Raw genomic sequence first — 19,539 nt, 5'->3', positions numbered from 1 at the left:
CACTGAACAGGTATGCAGTGGCGGGTTCACTGAACAGTACAGGTATACAGTGGCGGGTTCACTGAACACAACAGGTAAGCAGTGTCGGGTTCACTGAACAGGTATACAGTGGCGGGTTCACTGAACAGAACAGGTATACAGTGGCGGGTTCACAGAACACAACAGGTATGCAGTGGCGGGTTCACTGAACACAACAGGTATGCAGTGGCGGGTTCACTGAACAGGTATGCAGTGGCGGGTTCACTGAACAGTACAGGTATACAGTGGCGGGTTCACTGAACACAACAGGTATGCAGTGGCGGGTTCACTGAACAGGTATACAGTGGCGGGTTCACTGAACAGAACAGGTATACAGTGGCGGGTTCACAGAACAGGTATGCAGTGGCAGGTTCACTGAACACAACAGGTATGCAGTGGCGGGTTCACTAAACAGGTATACAGTGGCGGGTCCACTGAACAGAACAGGTATGCAGTGGCGGGTTCACTGAACACAACAGGTATGCAGTGGCGGGTTCACTGAACACAACAGGTATGCAGTGGCGGGTTCACTGAACAGGTATGCAGTGGCGGGTTCACTGAACAGTACAGGTATACAGTTGCGGGTTCACTGAACACAACAGGTATGCAGTGGCGGGTTCACTGAACAGGTATACAGTGGCGGGTTCACTGAACAGAACAGGTATACAGTGGCGGGTTCACTGAACACAACAGGTATGCAGTGGCGGGTTCACTGAACAGGTATGCAGTGGCGGGTTCACTGAACAGAACAGGTATACAGTGGCGGGTTCACTGAACACAACAGGTATGCAGTAGCGGGTTCACTGAACAGGTATACAGTGGCGGGTTCACTGAACAGAACAGGTATACAGTGGCGGGTTCACAGAACAGGTATGCAGTGGCAGGTTCACTGAACACAACAGGTATGCAGTGGCGGGTTCACTAAACAGGTATACAGTGGCGGGTCCACTGAACAGAACAGGTATGCAGTGGCGGGTTCACTGAACACAACAGGTATGCAGTGGCAGGTTCACTGAACACAACATGTATGCAGTGGCGGGTTCACTGAACAGTACAGGTATACAGTGGCGGGTTCACTGAACACAACAGGTATGCAGTGGCGGGTTCACTGAACAGGTATGCAGTGGCGGGTTCACTGAACAGTACAGGTATACAGTGGCAGGTTCACTGAACACAACAGGTATGCAGTGGTGGGTTCACTGAACACAACAGGTATGCAGTGGCGGGTTCACTGAACACAACAGGTATGCAGTGGGGGGTTCACTGAACAGGTATGCAGTGGCGGGTTCACTGAACAGTACAGGTATACAGTGGCGGGTTCACTGAACACAACAGGTATGCAGTGGCGGGTTCACTGAACAGGTATACAGTGGCGGGTTCACTGAACAGAACAGGTATACAGTGGCAGGTTCACAGAACAGGTATGCAGTGGTGGGTTCACAGCACAGGTATGCAGTGGCAGGTTCACTGAACAGGTATGCAGTGATGGGTTCACAGCACAGGTATGCAGTGGCAGGTTCACTGAACAGGTATGCAGTGATGGGTTCACAGAACAGGTATGCAGTGGTGGGTTCACAGCACAGGTATGCAGTGGCAGGTTCACTGAACAGGTATGCAGTGATGGGTTCACAGAACAGGTATGCAGTGGCAGGTTCACTGAACAGGTATGCAGTGGTGGGTTCACAGTACAGGTATGCAGTGGTGGGTTCACAGAACAGGTATGCAGCCAGCCAGGAACAAGTTAAGCCTAACTAATCTTTCCCTGAGAGACAGTCTGCAGCAGCTCGCCCTACTCTCACTAACGCAGGCAGCACACGAGTGACCGTAATGGCCGCCGCTGCCTGCCTTATATAAGGGGGGGTGGGGCTCCAGGGGCTAGTGTAGCCTAATTGGCTACACTGGGCCTGCTGACTGTGATGTAGAGGGTCAAAGTTGACCCTCAAGGTGCATTATGGGGCGAACCGAACTTCCGCAAAGGTTCGCCAGCGGGACGCGAACGCGAACCACCGAAGTTCGCGTGGAACCGTTCGCCGGCGAACCGTTCGGCCCATCTCTACCTACTGGCACCTTCCTCCCCACCCTCCTTCCCACCCACTGGCACCCTCTCCCACCCACTGGCACCCTCCTCCCGCCCATTGTCACCCTCTCCCATTCTCTGGCACCCTCCTGAAAAAACAGGGGTGTGTCTTAAGTGTCCCTCTTTCTTTTTGGAAACTTTATTTAAAACAATTAAAAAGTTTAAAAACTTAGGAATAAATAAAAACAAAATGAGAAAATATTTAAACACTAGCGCTGGAACATATTGATGGCCATGCGCAATTAGGACAGGAGATTACCCCGTCATAGCAATCAGCACAGCCGGAATTGCCGAAGCTATTCCATGCGTGCGAGTAAAATGTGTTTGCAATCATGAAATAAAATGTAATAAAAATAATGCTGCTCCAGTGAGGAGCACTGTGGATTCCAGCAGTGTCATATCACTTTCCCCCTTTTGAATCCACAGTGCTCCTCACTGGAGCAGCATTATTTTTATTACATTTTATTTCATGATTGTAAACACATTTTACTCGCACGCATGGAATAGCTTCGGCAATTCCGGCTGTGCTGATTGCAATGACGGGGTAATCTCCTGTCCTAATTGCGCATGGCCATCAATATGTTCCAGCGCTAGTGTTTAAATGTTTTCTTATTTTGTTTTTATTTATTCTTAAGTTTTTTTAACTTTTTAATTGCTTTAAATAAAGTTTCCAGTACGTAGTACTTCAGCCAATAGGAGGCTGTCCAGTAACCACCACCCACACACGTGGTTATAAAACACTGCCGTCCCAGCCGTGACGTCACTTGATGAAGGCGTGGTCAACGCCGAAACGTCGTGACGTCAGACGGCATCCCCACGTCCTGGTTCCGCCCACCGCCTCCGACTTCCACGCTAGTTCCATCGCACCCCGCATCTCTGGCCAAGCGCGGGGCACAGGAGAGAATAGCCGGCAGGCTTGACAGGTACAATTGTATCTCACACACTGTAAGTGAAACTTTTAACAGCGTGTCTTACCGAAGTAAAAAAGTTATTGCACAAGCGATGCACTCCTGTTTTCTTTTGTTCTCTTTATCATCTTCCTTCCCCCTTACTATGCTCTCCTGGCCATCTACGCTCATCCCCCTTTGATCAGACCCACAGATCATACTATTCCCAGACTTCTACTGTATATAAGTAATAGATAGTAAATGCTTTGCTGAATATGTTATGTTGTGTGTGTTTCAGAGCCGCTGGTGGTGACACCTCTCAGTGTCGGCAATAAGACCACCTCCTCTGTGACGCTGAGCTGGAGCAGTCTGGACTATCAGAGCAGCTATACCTACAGAGTGCTGACTAATGTCACATCACTGATAATTAGTACAACAGTGACCAATACATCCACCACAATAACCAATCTGACCCCAGGAGGGACGTATACATTCACTGTATATACAGTAGCTGCTGATAATGTCACCCTATCAGACCCTCTGGCAATAACTGACTGTACAAGTGAGTATATTATATCCTATGGAAGCAATGTTCACAAAATGAGGTTATCTTGATTATTCTTCCAGTCTAGTGCTACGTACACACATGCGACAACGATCGTTCGTTAAGAACGACGAACGAACTTTTAATTGATGAAAGAACGACCTAAGTAAAGGTAATTTAAAATGTGTGTAACGATCTGATCGTTAGAACGAACGTTACATCACAGAAAGCAACTATTGCGCCTGCGCATAAAAATGAGAAGTTCCATGGAGAAATAGTGAAATGCGCATGTCAAGCCTAGTATGAACGACCGTTTCCAACGATGTACTACTTTTGCAAACGATCGTCATTGGTTAAAATCCGCCGAGACAGAACTTTCTTTTGTAGCGATTTGGCTCGTTCGTCGTTTGCCTTAATAGTCGGTGGTTCGTTTTTTGTAACGATCGTCGTTGGTAAAGATCGGGGAACGATCGTTACAAACGACTATAGTCGCATGTGTGTACGCACCTTTAGAGGGATCATTTGTTACACCTGCCCTCAGATCGCATAGCCAATCAAATATTCATTCATGGCTGATTTAAGCTGAGCAAGTTAGATATTATACATGCAATATATTGCTTATAAAATGTGAGTTAAAGTGGACCTCCAGACTAAAAATCTTCTCAGCAGCACTGAAAAGGCCTGGTGTTTCTTTAACAGTTTCACAGCATCAAAAATTAGTTTTTCTTACCCAAGCCACATTTTTAGCTGCACAGAAGAAAATTGCCCGGGCATTTTCCCCCTGATGCTGTGCAAAGCATGATGAGATTTCTGATGTTGTTGTTCTGCTGCTTTGACACAATTTTTTTTGTAAATTTTGAATTTGCGATTGGAAGCTGGGAGGGGCGATCAGGACACAGGACAGTTTGAACCATGTCTCATGCTCCCTGTCACCTCCTTTCAACCAAAAAGATGGCTTCCCCCATGAAAAAGATGGCTGCCCCCATGAAATCACAAACATTTGCCTGTTTTTTAAAGTAGGGTGGGTAAGAGATTATACTACCTATCTAATTTAATTAACATAACGAATGTAACTTAAAGGATACCCAAACTGACATGACCTGATGAGGTAGACATGTGTATGTACAGTGCCTAACACACAAATAACTATGCTGTGTTCCTTTTTTTCTTTCTCTGCCTGAAAGAGTTAAATATCAGGTATGTAAGTGGCTGACTCAGTCCTGACTCAGACAGGAAGTGACTACAGTGTGACCCTCACTGATAAGAAATTTCCCTTTTTATCTCTCTCTTGCTCTCAGAAGCCATTTTCTGCTAGGACAGTGTTTTATGGTTGGAATTTCTTATCAGTGAGGGTCACACTGTAGTCACTTCCTGTCTGACTCAGGACTGAGTCAGCCACTTATATACCTGATTGGGGACATACTGTGATCCCGGCGACCTCGTACTCGCAAAACTATGCCACTCAGGCCCCTTGCTTAACCTCCTTCCCCAAAACATCACAGTGCATTAGTGTCTCTTCCTCTGCCAAATGGCTCCCACCATGCAGAAGGGGTGGGGGGGGGGGGGAAGAGGATCAGGAGGCTTGGTCTTGTGGCAAGGAGAGCAAAGCAGCAGCATACATTACATTCATCCAGCAAAGCGACATGTCCTCAATCCCAATGTAGATAGGCGCCCGGTATAACCAGTTAGAGGTCTTTACTGAAGAAAACATACAGAGATAATTCACACCACCATCATGCAGATGAACAGAGAGGAACACAGAGTTAATACAGGAAATAACAATGCCATAGAGATTACCACAGCACATTGCAGACAGTGATATCTTATTTTTTGTCACAAGTTAGCGGAAAATGACACTTTGTGAAAAAAAAACAATAAAAATCAATTTCCGCTAACTTGTGACAAAAAATAAAATCTTCTATGAACTCACTGTACTACTAACAGAATACCTTGGGGTGTCTTCTTTCTAAAATGGGGTCATTTGTGGGGTTCCTATACTGTCCTGGCATTTTAGGGGCCCTAAACCGTGAGGAGTAGTCTAAAAACGAAATTTCTCAAAATGACCTGTGAAATCCTAAAGGTACTCATTGGACTTTGGGCCCCTTAGCGCAGTTAGGGTGCAAAAAAGTGCCACACATGTGGTATCGCCGTACTCAGGAGAAGTAGTATAATGTGTTTTGGGGTGTATTTTTACACATACCCATGCTGGGTGGGAGAAATATCTCTGTAAATGGACAATTGTGTGTAAAAAAAGTAAAAAATTGTCATTTACAGAGATATTTCTCCCACCCAGCATGGGTATGTGTAAAAATACACCCCAAAACACATTATACTACTTCTACTGAGTACGGCAATACCACATGTGTGGCACTTTTTTGCACCCTAACTGTGCTAAGGGGCAGAGCAGGGACAAGGTCCTCCGGCACCCAAGGCTAAGACACCAAAGTGCGCCCCTCCATCCCTCCCACCCCAGCTGTCACACACTGATTGCTATTAGACTAAGAGGGCCACAGGGCCCACAACCTCCCCAACACCTTAATATCTAGTTCTCTGGCCTGCAGTCACTGCTATGTATCCCCTTTTCTTATTTCTTTCTGCTTCATACACAATTAGGAATGGCAGCTGAATGAATTGTGCACTGCGCCCTGAGGCTGGAGCCTCTCCAGCCTATGCCTCGGCCCGGCCCTGCTAAGGGGCCCAAAGTCCAATGAGCACCTTCAGGCTTTACAGGGGTGCTTACAATTTAGCACCCCCCACTTGCCAGGACAGTTAACAAACCCCACAAATGATCCCATTTTGGAAAGAATACACGCTAAGGTATTCCATGAGGGCCATGGTGAGTTCATAGAAAATTTTATTTTTTGTCACAAGTTAGCGGAAAATGACATTTTGTGAAAAAAAAAAAAAACACAATTTCTGCTAACTTGTGACAAAAAATAAAATATTCTATGAACTCACCATGCACCTAACGGAAAACTTTGGGGTGTCCTCTTTCCAAAATGGCATCATTCGTGGGGTCTGTCCTGGCATTTTAGGGTCTCTGCAATCATTACATGTATGGCCAGTATTAGGAGTTTCTGCTGTACTCCTTATATTGGGCATAAGGGTAATGCACTCTGGGCTGAAAGGAAAAATGAACGTCAAACAATCAATCAATCAATGTGGATGAAAAAGTATCTGCCAAAAAAATTTGAAAAAAAGAGGGGAAGGCGTCTGCCAGGACATAGGAGCTGCCGCCCCAAAAATCCAAACCCACCAGCTCGTATGCCCTGGCAAACCTGATTTATCCATTCACACCGATCGATGTGGATGAACAAATCATTGCTAGAGTTCTTTTTTGATACAAAGTGCTTGCCAAAGCATATGAAACCCCAACACTGCTCCTCGGCCCATATGCCTCGGCAAACTTATCTTTTTGACTGCGGAGGAGAACTCTCGTCCTGCAGCGCTGCATGCACCGATTTTGTGTAACCTGACAGAAGCACAATGCTTCTGTCAGGATGCACCATCAGTGCTGCAGCTGATTGGTCGGTCTGGATAGAAGAAAGAGAGAAGAAAAAAGACAAAACAATACAAAAAGGAGGGGAAGGCGTCTGCCAGGACATAGGAGCTGCCGCCCCAAAAATCCAAACCCACCAGCTCGTATGCCCTGGCAAACCTGATTTATCCATTCACACCGATCGATGTGGATGAACAAATCATTGCCAGAGTTCTTTTTTGATACAAAGTGCTTGCCAAAGCATATGAAACCCCAACACCGCTCCTCGGCCCATATGCCTCGGCAAACGTATATTTTTGACTGCGGAGGAGAAATCTCGTCCTGCAGCGCTGCATGCACCGACTTGTGTGTAATCTGACAGACGCGCAATGTTCTATCAGGATGCACCATCAGTGCTGCAGCTGGTTAGTCGTTCGCTCGGTCCACCTGGAAGGTTAATGGATGGAAAAAGAGAAAAAAAAATACAAAAAACCCCCAAAAAACAAGCAAGCAGCAAAGCAATTACTTCATTAACATTAATAAACTTTGAACTTTTTTAATCAAAACCTTAACACTGCGAACCAAACATTAACATTTTTGCTTACCTGTTTTTTGGTTTTTTTTTGGTTTTTTTTCAACTTACCTCCCGAGGACAAACCTCTCCTCCCCCATGGGACAATGTGCGAAGTGCAAATCGCACAGAGTTGTGGCGAAGTACATTCCGCATTTTGTCACAAGTGAAAGGAGAGGTTTCTGGCAGCCCTGTATATAAGGGTCTCTGGAAACCCGATGTTTGGTTTCACACTGCATATTGACATATCCGGTGGATCGAGCCCGCCGCACCGTATCGTCCAAAACAGACCTTCAGGGAATACCACAAGAGTAGCATTCGGCCTAGTAATGAACTGCGTCGCCATAGACTAACATGACTTCCGGGCTGACCGAAATTGCCGCAGAATCTACGCAGTAACGTAGGCATGCACTAGCGTTAAGTCAAGCACCTCCGGCGTAGGGGAGGACCGCAAAGTGTGACTTTCGCTAGGCGTTTTGCCCTAACGCATCGCAGCAGTGTGAAATAGCACTGAGAGACCCTTGTGTGCCTACCGCTGTGTCTGTAGTTCCCTACTTTCTAATAGTGTACCTGCTCGTGGTACCTCTCAAAACACTCCCCTAGGCATAGGCCAGGTTGGTCAGGGCAAAAGACACTTTTTTATACCAGCACCTTGTTTTGCGGGAAAGTAAATAGGGCGCTAACCTCTGGTCATTGAAGTCCACCCCTCCCATGTTAGTATTATACTCCTGGACGACAAGGGGTTTTTCAATGACCTCAGTTCGCCGTTGAATTTCAACTGTCGTGTCTGCGTGAATGGTGGACAGAAAGTAAACGTCCCTCTTGTCCTTCAATTTCACCGCGAGCAGGTCGTCAGCACTCAATGCGGCCCTCTGCCCCCGTTGAAGTTTGGTGGTAATGAGCCGTTGGGGGAAGCCCCGGCGACTAGGCCGCACGGTGCCACAGCATCGGATTCCTTCTAACTTTAAGTGCTGATAGAGGGCCACACTTGAGTAGTAATTGTCCACATAAAGATGGTACCCCTTCTGGAACAAGGGTGACGCCAAGTCCCACACAACCTTTCCACTGCTCCCCAGGTAGTCAGGGCATCCGACCGGCTCCAATTTGGAGTTTTTTCCCTCATAGACCCTAAAATAAGATGTATAGCCTGTGGCCCTTTCACAGAGCTTATACAGTTTCACCCCATACCGGGCGCGCTTGCTTGGGATGTACTGTTTGATGCCAAGGCGCCCGGTAAAATGTATGAGGGACTCGTCTACGCAGATTTGCTGTTCAGGGGTATAAGCATCTGCAAATTTTGATGACAGGTGGTCTATGAGGGGCTGAATTTTGTGGAGCCGGTCAAAAGCGGGGTGGTCACGTTGATGACAGGTTTCGTCATCATTGAAGTGCAGGAAGCGCAGGATGTTCTCAAATCGTGTCCTGGACATGGCAGCAGAGTACAAGGGAACATGTTGTGATGGGTCCGTAGACCAATAAGACCGCAACACATTTTGTTTGATTAGTCCCATGTGTAAGAGAAGGCCCCACAAAAATTTAATTTCGGAAACTTGGACTGGTTTCCACCGAAATGGCTGGGCAAGGGGGACATTCGGATTGGCGGTTAGAAATTGTGTGGCTTTATGGTTGGTCTCTGCCACGACTAGGCCTAAAAGATCCTGGGTGATGAACAGATAAAAAAAAGTCTAGGGGCGATCCTAGATTATCTGTCTCCACCTGGACTCCAGACTGGACGGTGAAAGGGGGCAGTACGGGTGCAGCGGTATTAGGGGATTGCCAATTTGGATTTGCCAGCACCTCTGGTAAACTAGGGGTAGTACGGGCCCGTCTCCTTGATGGCTGCGACTGGGGTGTTACTGCACGTGCCACCGAACCAGTTTCAACTTCCATGCTGGTGCTCGCCACTTCACCAGGGTGTACGGAAGTACTGGTTCCAGGTCCAGGAGATGCTGTGCTGATGGTGCCTGCCCCACCATGAAATCCAGACCAGCACGAGCACCACTCTGCTGCCCTTGAGGCTGATCCTGCGCTACCTGCGGTCCAACGACACGGGGTGTGTTACGCCTGGCTCTAGCCGGGACGTCAACCTTGTCATCGCTATCGGTCAGTGAGCCACTGCTCAATTCAGGTTCAAACTCTGACCCAGATGATTCGTCGAATGGTTCGTCCCAATCGTCCTTATCCGACTGGGCCATGTACCTGAACACCTCATCATCGGAATACCCCTTTCTTGCCATGGTGGACTGCTAAATTTAGGGGGTATTCCTCTGAGACTACCCAGGAAAAAGAGCACCTACCTAGCGAAAGGGAGTATTTGAGCGGAAGAAAGCTGTGATCACTGAGTTTTGATTAAAAAAAAAATCAAAACTGATGTTTACAGTGCACAGCTAGTGTACAGTGGTTTTTGCAGTGATCAGAAAAAAAAAATTCTGTCACTGCGGTGGGGTGGGCTGAACGCAAGTGCAGGTGAACGATCAGACCTGATCGGGCAAACACTGCATTTTTTAGTGGATCCTAGTGACCCTAATAGATCTGACTGCGTTCAGTAATGATCACTTACAGATACTATATAGTAACAATGTTGATTAGCGACAGTGATGACGCTAATTAGTGACTGTGGTGCAGTGGGCTGAGCACTAACTGACACTAACAAAGGGGCCTAGCTAACTGGCCTAACTGCTAACACTAGTGATACTAAAAAAGTGACAGTTTTCACTGATCACTGTTTTTAGATCACTAGGATAGTGACGGGGGTGGTGGCGAGTCGGGAATCAGAGGCAATCAGAAACAATCACAGGACAATCAAAGCCAATCACAGGGCAATAGCAGGACAATGAAAGCCAATCACGGGACAATCAAAGCCAATCACAGGCCAATCACGGGATAATCAAAGCCAATCACGGGCCAATCAAAGTCAATCACGGGCCAATCACAGGGCAATCACAGGACAATCAAAGCCAATCACAGGGCAATCGCGGGACAATCAAAGCCAATCACAGGGCAATCACAGACAATCACAAGGCAATCACAGCCCAATCACGGGACAATCACAGGCCAATCATGGGACAATCACAGGCCAATCACGGGACAATCACAGGCCAATCACAGCCGATCACGGGACAATCAAAGCTGATCACGGGACAATCAAATACAATTACGGGACAATCAAATACAATTACAGCACAATCAATTATGATGTCAGCACAATCAAATACAGTTACAGCACAATCAAATACAATTACAGCACAATCAAATACAATGCACTGGGAAGGTGATTTGGGGGGGGGGGGGGGGGGGGTCTGAGGGCGATCTGAAGGTGTGGGGGGTTGATTAGGTGCCCGCAAGGGGCAGACTGGGTCCTGATCTGATGGGTGGCAGACACAGGGGGTGACCGATGGGAGATCAGTGAGTGATTACAGGGGAGAATAGATGTAAACAATGCACTGGGGAGGTTATCAGGAGGAGGGGGGGGGGGGTCTGAGAGTAATCTGAGGGTCTGGGTGGGTGATCAGGTGCCCCCAAGGTACAGTTTAGGGTCTGTTCTGATGGGTGGTGGTGACAAGGGGTGATAGACAGGTGACAGACAGGTGATAGACAGGTGATCAGTGGGTAAGGCAAATGTATACAATAGTATACAGGGGGGTGGTCGGGGGGGGGGGGGGGGGTCTGGGGGGATCTGAGGGTAGGGGGGGGGGGTGATCAAGGGACCCTAGGGGGCAGTTAGGGACCTAAGCTAAATTATAGCGTCAGCAGATAGTGTCAGGGGGTGATTGATGGGTTTATTAGGGCGTGCTTGGGTGCAAATACAGCTGTGCTGGGGTGGTCAGGGGGGTCCTGAGGGCTGGGGTGGGCGATCGGGGGGTCTGTGGGTGAAAAAAACTGTTGTGTGCTCTCACTTACAGGGCTGCCTCCTCCTCGGACGATCCGTGCGACGAAGAGTGCGGAGGAGGAGGAGGCAGCCTGTATAATACACTTTGTCATGTAAACAAAGTGTATTATACATTTTGATTGGCTGATCGGTTTATTTCAAACCCCGTCATTAGTGACGTGATCGCTGGCCGGTCACGCCTTAAGGACCCGCCGCCGACAGGCGTATTAAGGCGTCCACTTTGTCCGCCTCCCATCGGCTGTGGGCGGTCGGCAAGTGGTTAACAACAGTTACGGGAGTTACACAAATTCTCATTACTTGGGATGCTCATTTTGTCTCGAAATTTCCATATTTCTGATCGGAAATCGCATTTCCGCATCGGAATTTGATACACAGAAAATAGGGTGTGGTAAACTGATTTCGGTGGAAATTGCGGACATTTCCACAGAAATTCAGCTACACCAATATTCAACTATTTTAAGCCAATCAGAAGACTCAGAATGAATAAGCCAATCAGAGAATGAGGATTTTCGGTTCGCGAACCCCGTTCGTGAACTTTCGCGAAAGGTTCGGTTTGCGCAAACTTTCGCGAACCGCTATAGACTTCAATGGGGAGGCTAACTTTGAAAACTGGAAACACTCATGCTGGCCACAAAAGTGATGGAAAAGATGTTTCAAGGGGTCTAACACCTGGAGGGGGGCATGGCGGAGTGGCATACATGCCAAAAGCCCTGGGGAAAAATCTGGATTTGACGCAAAGCAGCGTTTTAAGGGCAGAAATCACATTGAATTGGAAGGCCTAAAGTGCTTTCAAACATCTTGCATGTGTATACATCAATCAGGGAGATTAATTAGAGTTCTGCTTCACACTGACACCCCAAACTCACTGTGTAACGCACCGCAAACAGCTGTTTGCGTAGTGACGGCCGTGCTGGACTGGTGCGCACCGTGGCGAGAGTGCAGGCCGTGGCAGTTTTCCAGCCCATATGGTCGCCGGGCTGTGGTAGCTCAATGATAGAACAACAGTGACTTTCCAGCTGATCAATTTTGGTCTCACCACAATGAAGCAACGACCTTATTATCTTTGGTGTGCCACCCCCACCCGAGACACTCATATAGCCGGCGGTCATTGCTTCATTGTGATACGCAAGCCCCTTCACCGCGGCAAGGTAATGATCATGAAGGGTAATGGGCACATGTACATGCCTTTTGTTTTGTTGTTGCAGCCGCCCGCAGTGCAGCCAGAAAAATTAGGCAGGCATTTACATGCACCAGAAAAATTAGTATAGCGGCCGCTGCTAGCAGCGGCCTTAAAAATTCAGGAATCCGCCTAGAGTCCTGGACCCTGTTGATGGTGACGAAGAAGGCAATTGGCCTTCAGGCAGAGATGCTGTGTGTAGGGACTGACTTAGTCTTCGGGCGGGCAGTAGCCCTCCGGGATCCATGCCTCATTCATTTTGATAAAGGTGAGGTACTGAACACTTTTGTGACTTAGGCGATTTCTCTTCTCAATGACAATGCCTCCTGCTGCACTGAAGGTCCTTTCTGACAGGACGCTTGCGGCAGGGCAAGAGAGAAGTTGGATGGCAAATTGGGACAGCTCTGGCCATAGGTCAAGCCTGCGCACCCAGTTGTTCAAGGGTTCATCGTCGCTGCTCGCAGTTTCTATATCAACAGTTAAGGCCAGGTAGTCGGCTACCTGCCGGTCCAGGCGTTGGTGGAGGGTGGGTCCGGAAGGGCTACGGCGAGGCGTTGGATTAAAGAATGTCCACATGTCCGACATCACCATGAGATCGCTGGAGCGTCCTGTCCTTGCATGCGTGGACTTGGGAGGAGGATTACTGGCAGTGGTACCTTTGCGTTGTGGTGTGACATCACCCTAAATGCATTGTAAAGCATCATTGCCAGCTTGTTCTGCAAGTGTTGCATCCTTTCCGCCTTCTGTTGAGTTGGTAACAGGTCCGCCACTTTGTGCCTGTACCGAGGGTCTAGTAGCGTGGCCACCCAGTACAGGTCATTCCCCTTGAGTTTTTTGATACGGGGGCCCCTCAACAGGCTGGACAACATGAAAGAGGCCATCTGCACAAATTCGGATCCAGACGTACTATCCATCTCCTCTTGCCCTTCCTGAGTGACGTCACGTAAGTCCTCTTCCTCCCCCCAGCCACAAACAATACCACGGGAGCGTGGAGCAGCACAAGCCCCCTGTGCCGGCTGCTGCGGTTGTTCTTCTGCCGCCGCCTCTTCCTCCTCCACAGAAACACCTTCCTCATCATCCGAGTCTGACTCCTCTTCTTCCCCACACGACTCCTCTTCTTCCTCCTCCTCCCCCCTCTGTGCTGCTGCAGGTGTTGAGGAAACATCTGGTTCGGATGAAAATTGCTCCCACGACTCCTACTGGTGTAACTGTTCTTCATGCTCCTCCACAGCTTCATCCACCACTCTACACACGGCACACTCCAGGAAGTAAACGTAGGGGATCAAGTCGCTGATGGTGCCTTCAGAGCGATTTACCAGGTTGGTCACCTCCTCGAACAGCCGCATGATCCTGCATGCATCTTGCATCAGTGTCCAGTTGTTGGGCCACAACATCCCCATCTTCCCAGATTGTGTCTTTCTACTGTAATTGTACAAGTACTGGGTGACGGATTTCTCCTGGTCTAGCAGGCGAGAGAACATGAGCAGGGTCGAATTCCAGCGAGTCAGGCTATCGCATATCAAGCGTCTCACCGGCAAGTTGTTTCTACGCTGAATGTCCGCAAAGCGTGTCATGGCCATGTTAGACCGCCTGAAATGCCCACACAACTTCCTGGCCTGCTTCAGGACGTCCTCTAAGCCTGGGTATTTTGACACAAATCTTTGAACAACCAGATTCCGCACATGTGCCATGCAGGGTACATGTGTCAGCTTTCCCAAATTCAAAGTGGAAAGGAGATTGCTGCCGTTGTCACACACCACGTTGCCGATCTCCAGCTGTTGCGGGGTCATCCATTGCTCCATGTCTTTGTTAAGAGCAGCCAGGAGAGCTGCTCCAGTGTGACTCTCCGCTTTGAGGCAAGACATGTTTAAAATTGCGTGACACCGTCGTACCTGGCATGCAGCATAGGCTCTGGGGAGATGGGGCTGTGTAGCTGGAGAGGAGGAGATGGCAGCACCACTAGAGTTGAACTGCCACTCAGCCGAGGAAGAGGAGGATGACAGTGAAGACAATGTAGCAGGAGGAGAAGGAGAGGAGGTGGCAGGAGGCCTGCCTGCAAGCCGTGGAGGTGTCACAAGTTGGTCCGCCACGCAGCCACGTACTCCCTGCTTGCCATCGGTCACCAGGTTGACCCAATGGGCTGTGTACATAATGTAGCTGCCCTGCCCGTGCTTGGCAGACCAGGCATCCGCGGTCAGGTGGACCCTTGACCCAACGCTCTTCGCCAGAGATGACACCACTTGCCTCGGAACTGCACGGTACAGTTTGGGTATGGCCTTTTTTGAAAAATAATTGCGGCCTGGTATCTTCCACTGCGGTGTCCCAATGGCCACAAATTTACGGAAAGCCTCAGACTCCACCAGCTTGTATGGTAATAGCTGGCGAGCTAATAGTTCCGCCACGCCAGCTGTCAGACGCCAGGCAAGAGGGTGACTGGCAGAAATTGGCTTCTTCCGCTCAAAGACTTCCTTCACGGACACCTGGCTGTTGTGGGCAGAGGAGCAGGAACCGCTCAAGGGCAGAGGCGGTGTGGAGGAGGGTGGCTGTGAAGGTGCAAGGGAGAAAACGGCTGAAGATGATGCACGTGAAGGAGGAAGAGGAGGCTTGTCTTTTGGGTGCTGCTTTTCTTCAGGTATTCTTGCTGTTTGTGCCTTTTCTCCAGGTGCCTTCGTAAGGCACTTGTCATTACGTGAGTGTTGGGCTTTCCACGGCTCAGTTTTTGGAGGCAGAGACAACAGATGGCTTTGCTCCGATCTGAGGCACACACGTTAAAAAATTTCCAAACCGCTGAGCCCCCCTGAGGTGATGGCACTATGGTGGCATCAGCAGCTGACGTTGAAGGGCATGTTGGCTGGCTGTCCATAGCTGCCGATACATGGCGCTGGACACTGCCCCCAGCTGTTTCTGAGGACGAGCTCCCTCTGCTTCTTTCAGGGACTCGTCTCCTCCTACTCCTCTCTGACTCCCCCTCTGAACTGTCCCCCTGGTCATCTCCTCTATTGGGAACATACGTGGCATCCGTATAATCGTCATCATAATCCTCCTGCCCAGCTTCGCTTTCCTCAGACACCTCCAAAACTGCACCAACACCAGGTACTTCATCATCCCCCTCCTCACACGTTACGTCCATACTATCGCCACCTAACTCAGACGTATGAGGTGGTGTAACTTGCTTCGCGCCTTCATCTTGTTGTAGCAGTATTGGCTGTGAATCAGTGATTTCCACACAAGCACGTCCTGACAATCTTGGGAAGTGATGGCACATGCCTTCTTCTGAGCACTGTACTTTGGGCCAGGGCCGCACAAAATCACATCAACACGACCTCGCACAGACCTGCCGGTGCTAGGTGGCCTTCCTCTGGGTCTGCCTCTTCCTCTACCTGGTTTGTCCATTTTCTCCGTCTCGGGGGGATGCTAGGTATATGCAGTGAGGTGCGTTCACTGAACACAAAAGGTAGTTATATGCAGTGAGGTGGGTTGACTGAACACAAAAGGTAGTTATATGCAGTGAGGTGGGTTCACTGAACACAACAGCTAGGGTATATGCAGTGAGGTGGGTTCACTGAACACAAAAGGTAGGTAGATGCAGTGAGGTGGGTTCACTGAAGACAAAAGGTAGTTATATGCAGTGAGGTGGGTTCACTGAACACAAAATGTAGGTAGATGCAGTGAGGTGGGTTCACTGAACACAAAAGGTAGTTATATGCAGTGAGGTGGGTTCACTGAAGACAAAATGTAGTTATATGCAGTGAGGTGGGTTCACTAAACACAAAAGGTAGTTATATGCAGTGAGGTGGGTTCACTGAACACAAAAGGTAGTTATATGCAATGAGGTGGGTTCACTGAACACAAAACGTAGTTATATGCAGTGAGGTGGGTTCACTGAACACAAAAGGTAGTTATATGCAGTGAGGTGGGTTCACTGAACACAAAAGGTAGTTCTATGCAGTGAGGTGAGTTCACTGAACACAAAAGGTAGTTCTATGCAGTGAGGTGAGTTCACTGAACACAAAAGGTAGTTCTATGCAGTGAGGTGGGTTCACTGAACACAAAAGGTAGTTCTATGCAGTGAGGTGAGTTCACTGAACACAAAAGGTAGTTCTATGCAGTGAGGTGGGTTCACTGTACACAAAAGGTAGTTCTATGCAGTGAGGTGAGTTCACTGAACACAAAAGGTAGTTCTATGCAGTGAGGTGGGTTCACTGAACACAAAAGGTAGTTCTATGCAGTGAGGTGGGTTCACTGAACACAAAAGGTAGTTCTATGCAGTGAGGTGGGTTCACTGAACACAAAAGGTAGTTCTATGCAGTAAGGTGGGTTCACTCAACACAACAGCTAGGTATATGCAGTGAGTTGGGTTCACTAAACACAAAAGGTAGGTTGATGCAGTGAGGTGGGCTCACTGAACACAAAAGGTAGTTATATGCAGTGAGATGGGTTCACTCAACACAACAGCTAGGTATATGCAGGGGTGTGACAATAGCTCCCACGGCCCCCAGGTGTCACTGTACATCTCCCTGTGGCTTCCAATGGCAAATTATATTCAGTGATGGAAGCCACAGGGTGATAGTGTTAGATCTAACAATATTACTTAAAGGAGTTCTGTGTAGCTTAAAAAGTAAAACAAGCTGACACTTCCCTGCAGTGTCAATGTCCCGCGCCGTCCTCTCCTGATGCGCCGTTCCCCGCCGCCGGTCCCTGTGTAATCACGCGAGTGAATACACTGCGGCTGCGCGACTGAGCTCTCACTTCCGCACGCGTCATCAGAGCTTACTGCGAAGGCACAGTACAAGAAAACTCTTTACTGCGCCCGATGACGCGAATGGGAGCGCGCAGTATTCGTCTGTTGTCAGACGAATAGTACCTGGTGTCGGCGGTGGGGAAAGACGCATCGAGAGAGGATGGCGGGGGACATTACCGCTGCAGGGGGCTGATAGAAGCCCCAGGTAAGTGCTGTGCCCACTTTTCCTGAATTTTTCCCCTCGGTCATGAAGTGACCAACTGTGCCAAGGTTGGGGACAATAGTTTTATTACTGTGAGAATGGCAAGCCTTCTAAATGATCCCATTTACATCAATGGCTGAAATCTGATTGGCTGTTTGTGGTTCCACCTAGGTGTGCAGGGGGGAGGGGGGACATGAGAAGAACATATCTTCCCAGGTAGTAAGGGATCTGTATCCCTTACTACACTTTTAGTTTTGCACCCATTTTGCATGAGCTGAACTCAAGGATCTGAAACATTTTCTAATATTGTTCACAAATCTGTCTAATGGTGCCCATACATGGTACAATTTATTTTCATCCAATCTTACCATTTCTATGTAATATAAGGGAACTGCCTAAATTATCCTTTCAGTATATTCACTTAATTTACCCTTATACCACATAGAAATGGTAAGATTGGATGAAAAAATTGTACCGTGTATGGGCACCATAAATCTGTGTTAAGGTGCCCATACATGGTACAAATTTTTATTATTATTCGATTAGATAAATTAGTTCGATTATTCCGTTATATCGAATATAAAGATTTTTCCAGCATGTCCGATCAGATTTAAAAAAAAAACAAAAATAAAAAACGGGATAATCGTTCGAATTTCTTGATCGAAGAAAAAAATATTTATCACTTTTATTCGATTTAATCATTTAGATTGAATAAACGGGAAAATCGAACATTTTTATTGTATCGTGTATAGGCACCATTAAAGGGGAACTGAAGAGAGAGGTATATGGAGGCTGTCATGTTTATTTCCTTTTAGACAATACCAGTTGCCTGGCAGCCCTGCTGATCCTCTGCCTCTAATACTATTAGCCATAGCCCCTGAACAAGCATGCAACAGATCAGGTGTTTCAGTGATTCAGACTTATAAGTCTGATCTGACAAGACTAGCTGCATGCTTGTTTCTGGTTTTAATCAGATACTACTGCAGAGAAATAGACCAGCAGGCCTGCCAGGCAACTGGTATTGATTAAAAGGAAATAAACATGACAGTCTCCATATACCTCTTTCTTCAGTTCCCCTTTAAGGTGACCACTAATGATCCAATCTTTTTCATCCAATTTTACCAAATCTATGTAGCATAAGGGTAAATTGAGTGAATATACTGAATGGCCACCATTTGCCTCACGGAGTGCAACACATCTCCGTAGCATAGAGTTGAGCAGGATGTTGATTGTGGCCTGTGGAATGTTGGTCCACTCCTCCTCTTCTTCAATAGCTGTGTGAAGTTGCTGAATATTGGCAGGAACTGAAACATGCTATCGTCATGGCCACTTCTAGACTTTTTGCCCCCTGAGGCAAACTTGTGGGGATCCCCCCCCCCCCCCCCCCCGTAGGTAGTGTAATTGCCCCCAGTATAGGTAGCCTGGAGGGGGTAGCATTCAGGAAGGGGGGCACAGTCGGACCTCCTTCCCCGCCGCTGTGCCTGCTGCCCCCTTTTCTGACTACTATTCCCTCCAGTTCAGCACCCCCCCATCCACAGCCAGGCGGGCGCCACCCCCCACTTCCGCCGGCTGAGGAACCTGCTTCACCCCGCCTCATAGGCAGCCCGGGGCTGGCTGTCGTATGGGCCAATCCAGAGCATCCCAAACATGCTCAGTGGGTGTCCAGTGAGTATGCTGGCCATGCAAGAAATGGGATGTTTTCAGCTTCCAGGAATTGTGTACAGATCTTTGCAATATTTGAGAGTTCAGCTCATGCGAAATGGGAGCAAAACCGAAAGTGTTGCTTTCATATTTTTATATTATTTTATGAACATAAGTGCATAATGATGTCCCTGAACATGTTGTAGCTGCTGTCTCTCCAGTCCCTGCACATAATGATGTTACTGAACATGTTGTGACTGCTGTCTGTTCAGTTCCTGCACATAATGATGCTACTGAACATGTTGTGACTGCTG

At 48.2% G+C, this 19,539-nt stretch overlaps 1 protein-coding gene across 1 annotated transcript in view; it reads left to right on the top strand.

The window, feature by feature from the left end:
• Positions 1 to 19,539, top strand: part of LOC137537962 (receptor-type tyrosine-protein phosphatase beta-like) — a 557,484-nt gene that overhangs the window by 258,800 nt on the left and 279,145 nt on the right. Inside the window, exon 10 of the mRNA XM_068259886.1 lies at positions 3,281 to 3,544. Within this exon, the coding sequence (XP_068115987.1) occupies positions 3,281 to 3,544 (264 nt within the window). The remainder of the gene's footprint in view (positions 1 to 3,280; positions 3,545 to 19,539) is intronic.

This window comes from Hyperolius riggenbachi, chromosome 11, assembly GCF_040937935.1.
Source record: "Hyperolius riggenbachi isolate aHypRig1 chromosome 11, aHypRig1.pri, whole genome shotgun sequence".
NCBI lineage: Eukaryota > Metazoa > Chordata > Amphibia > Anura > Hyperoliidae > Hyperolius > Hyperolius riggenbachi.
Note: the sequence above shows the minus strand (reverse complement) of the source record. Positions and strands in the feature narration are given on the sequence as shown.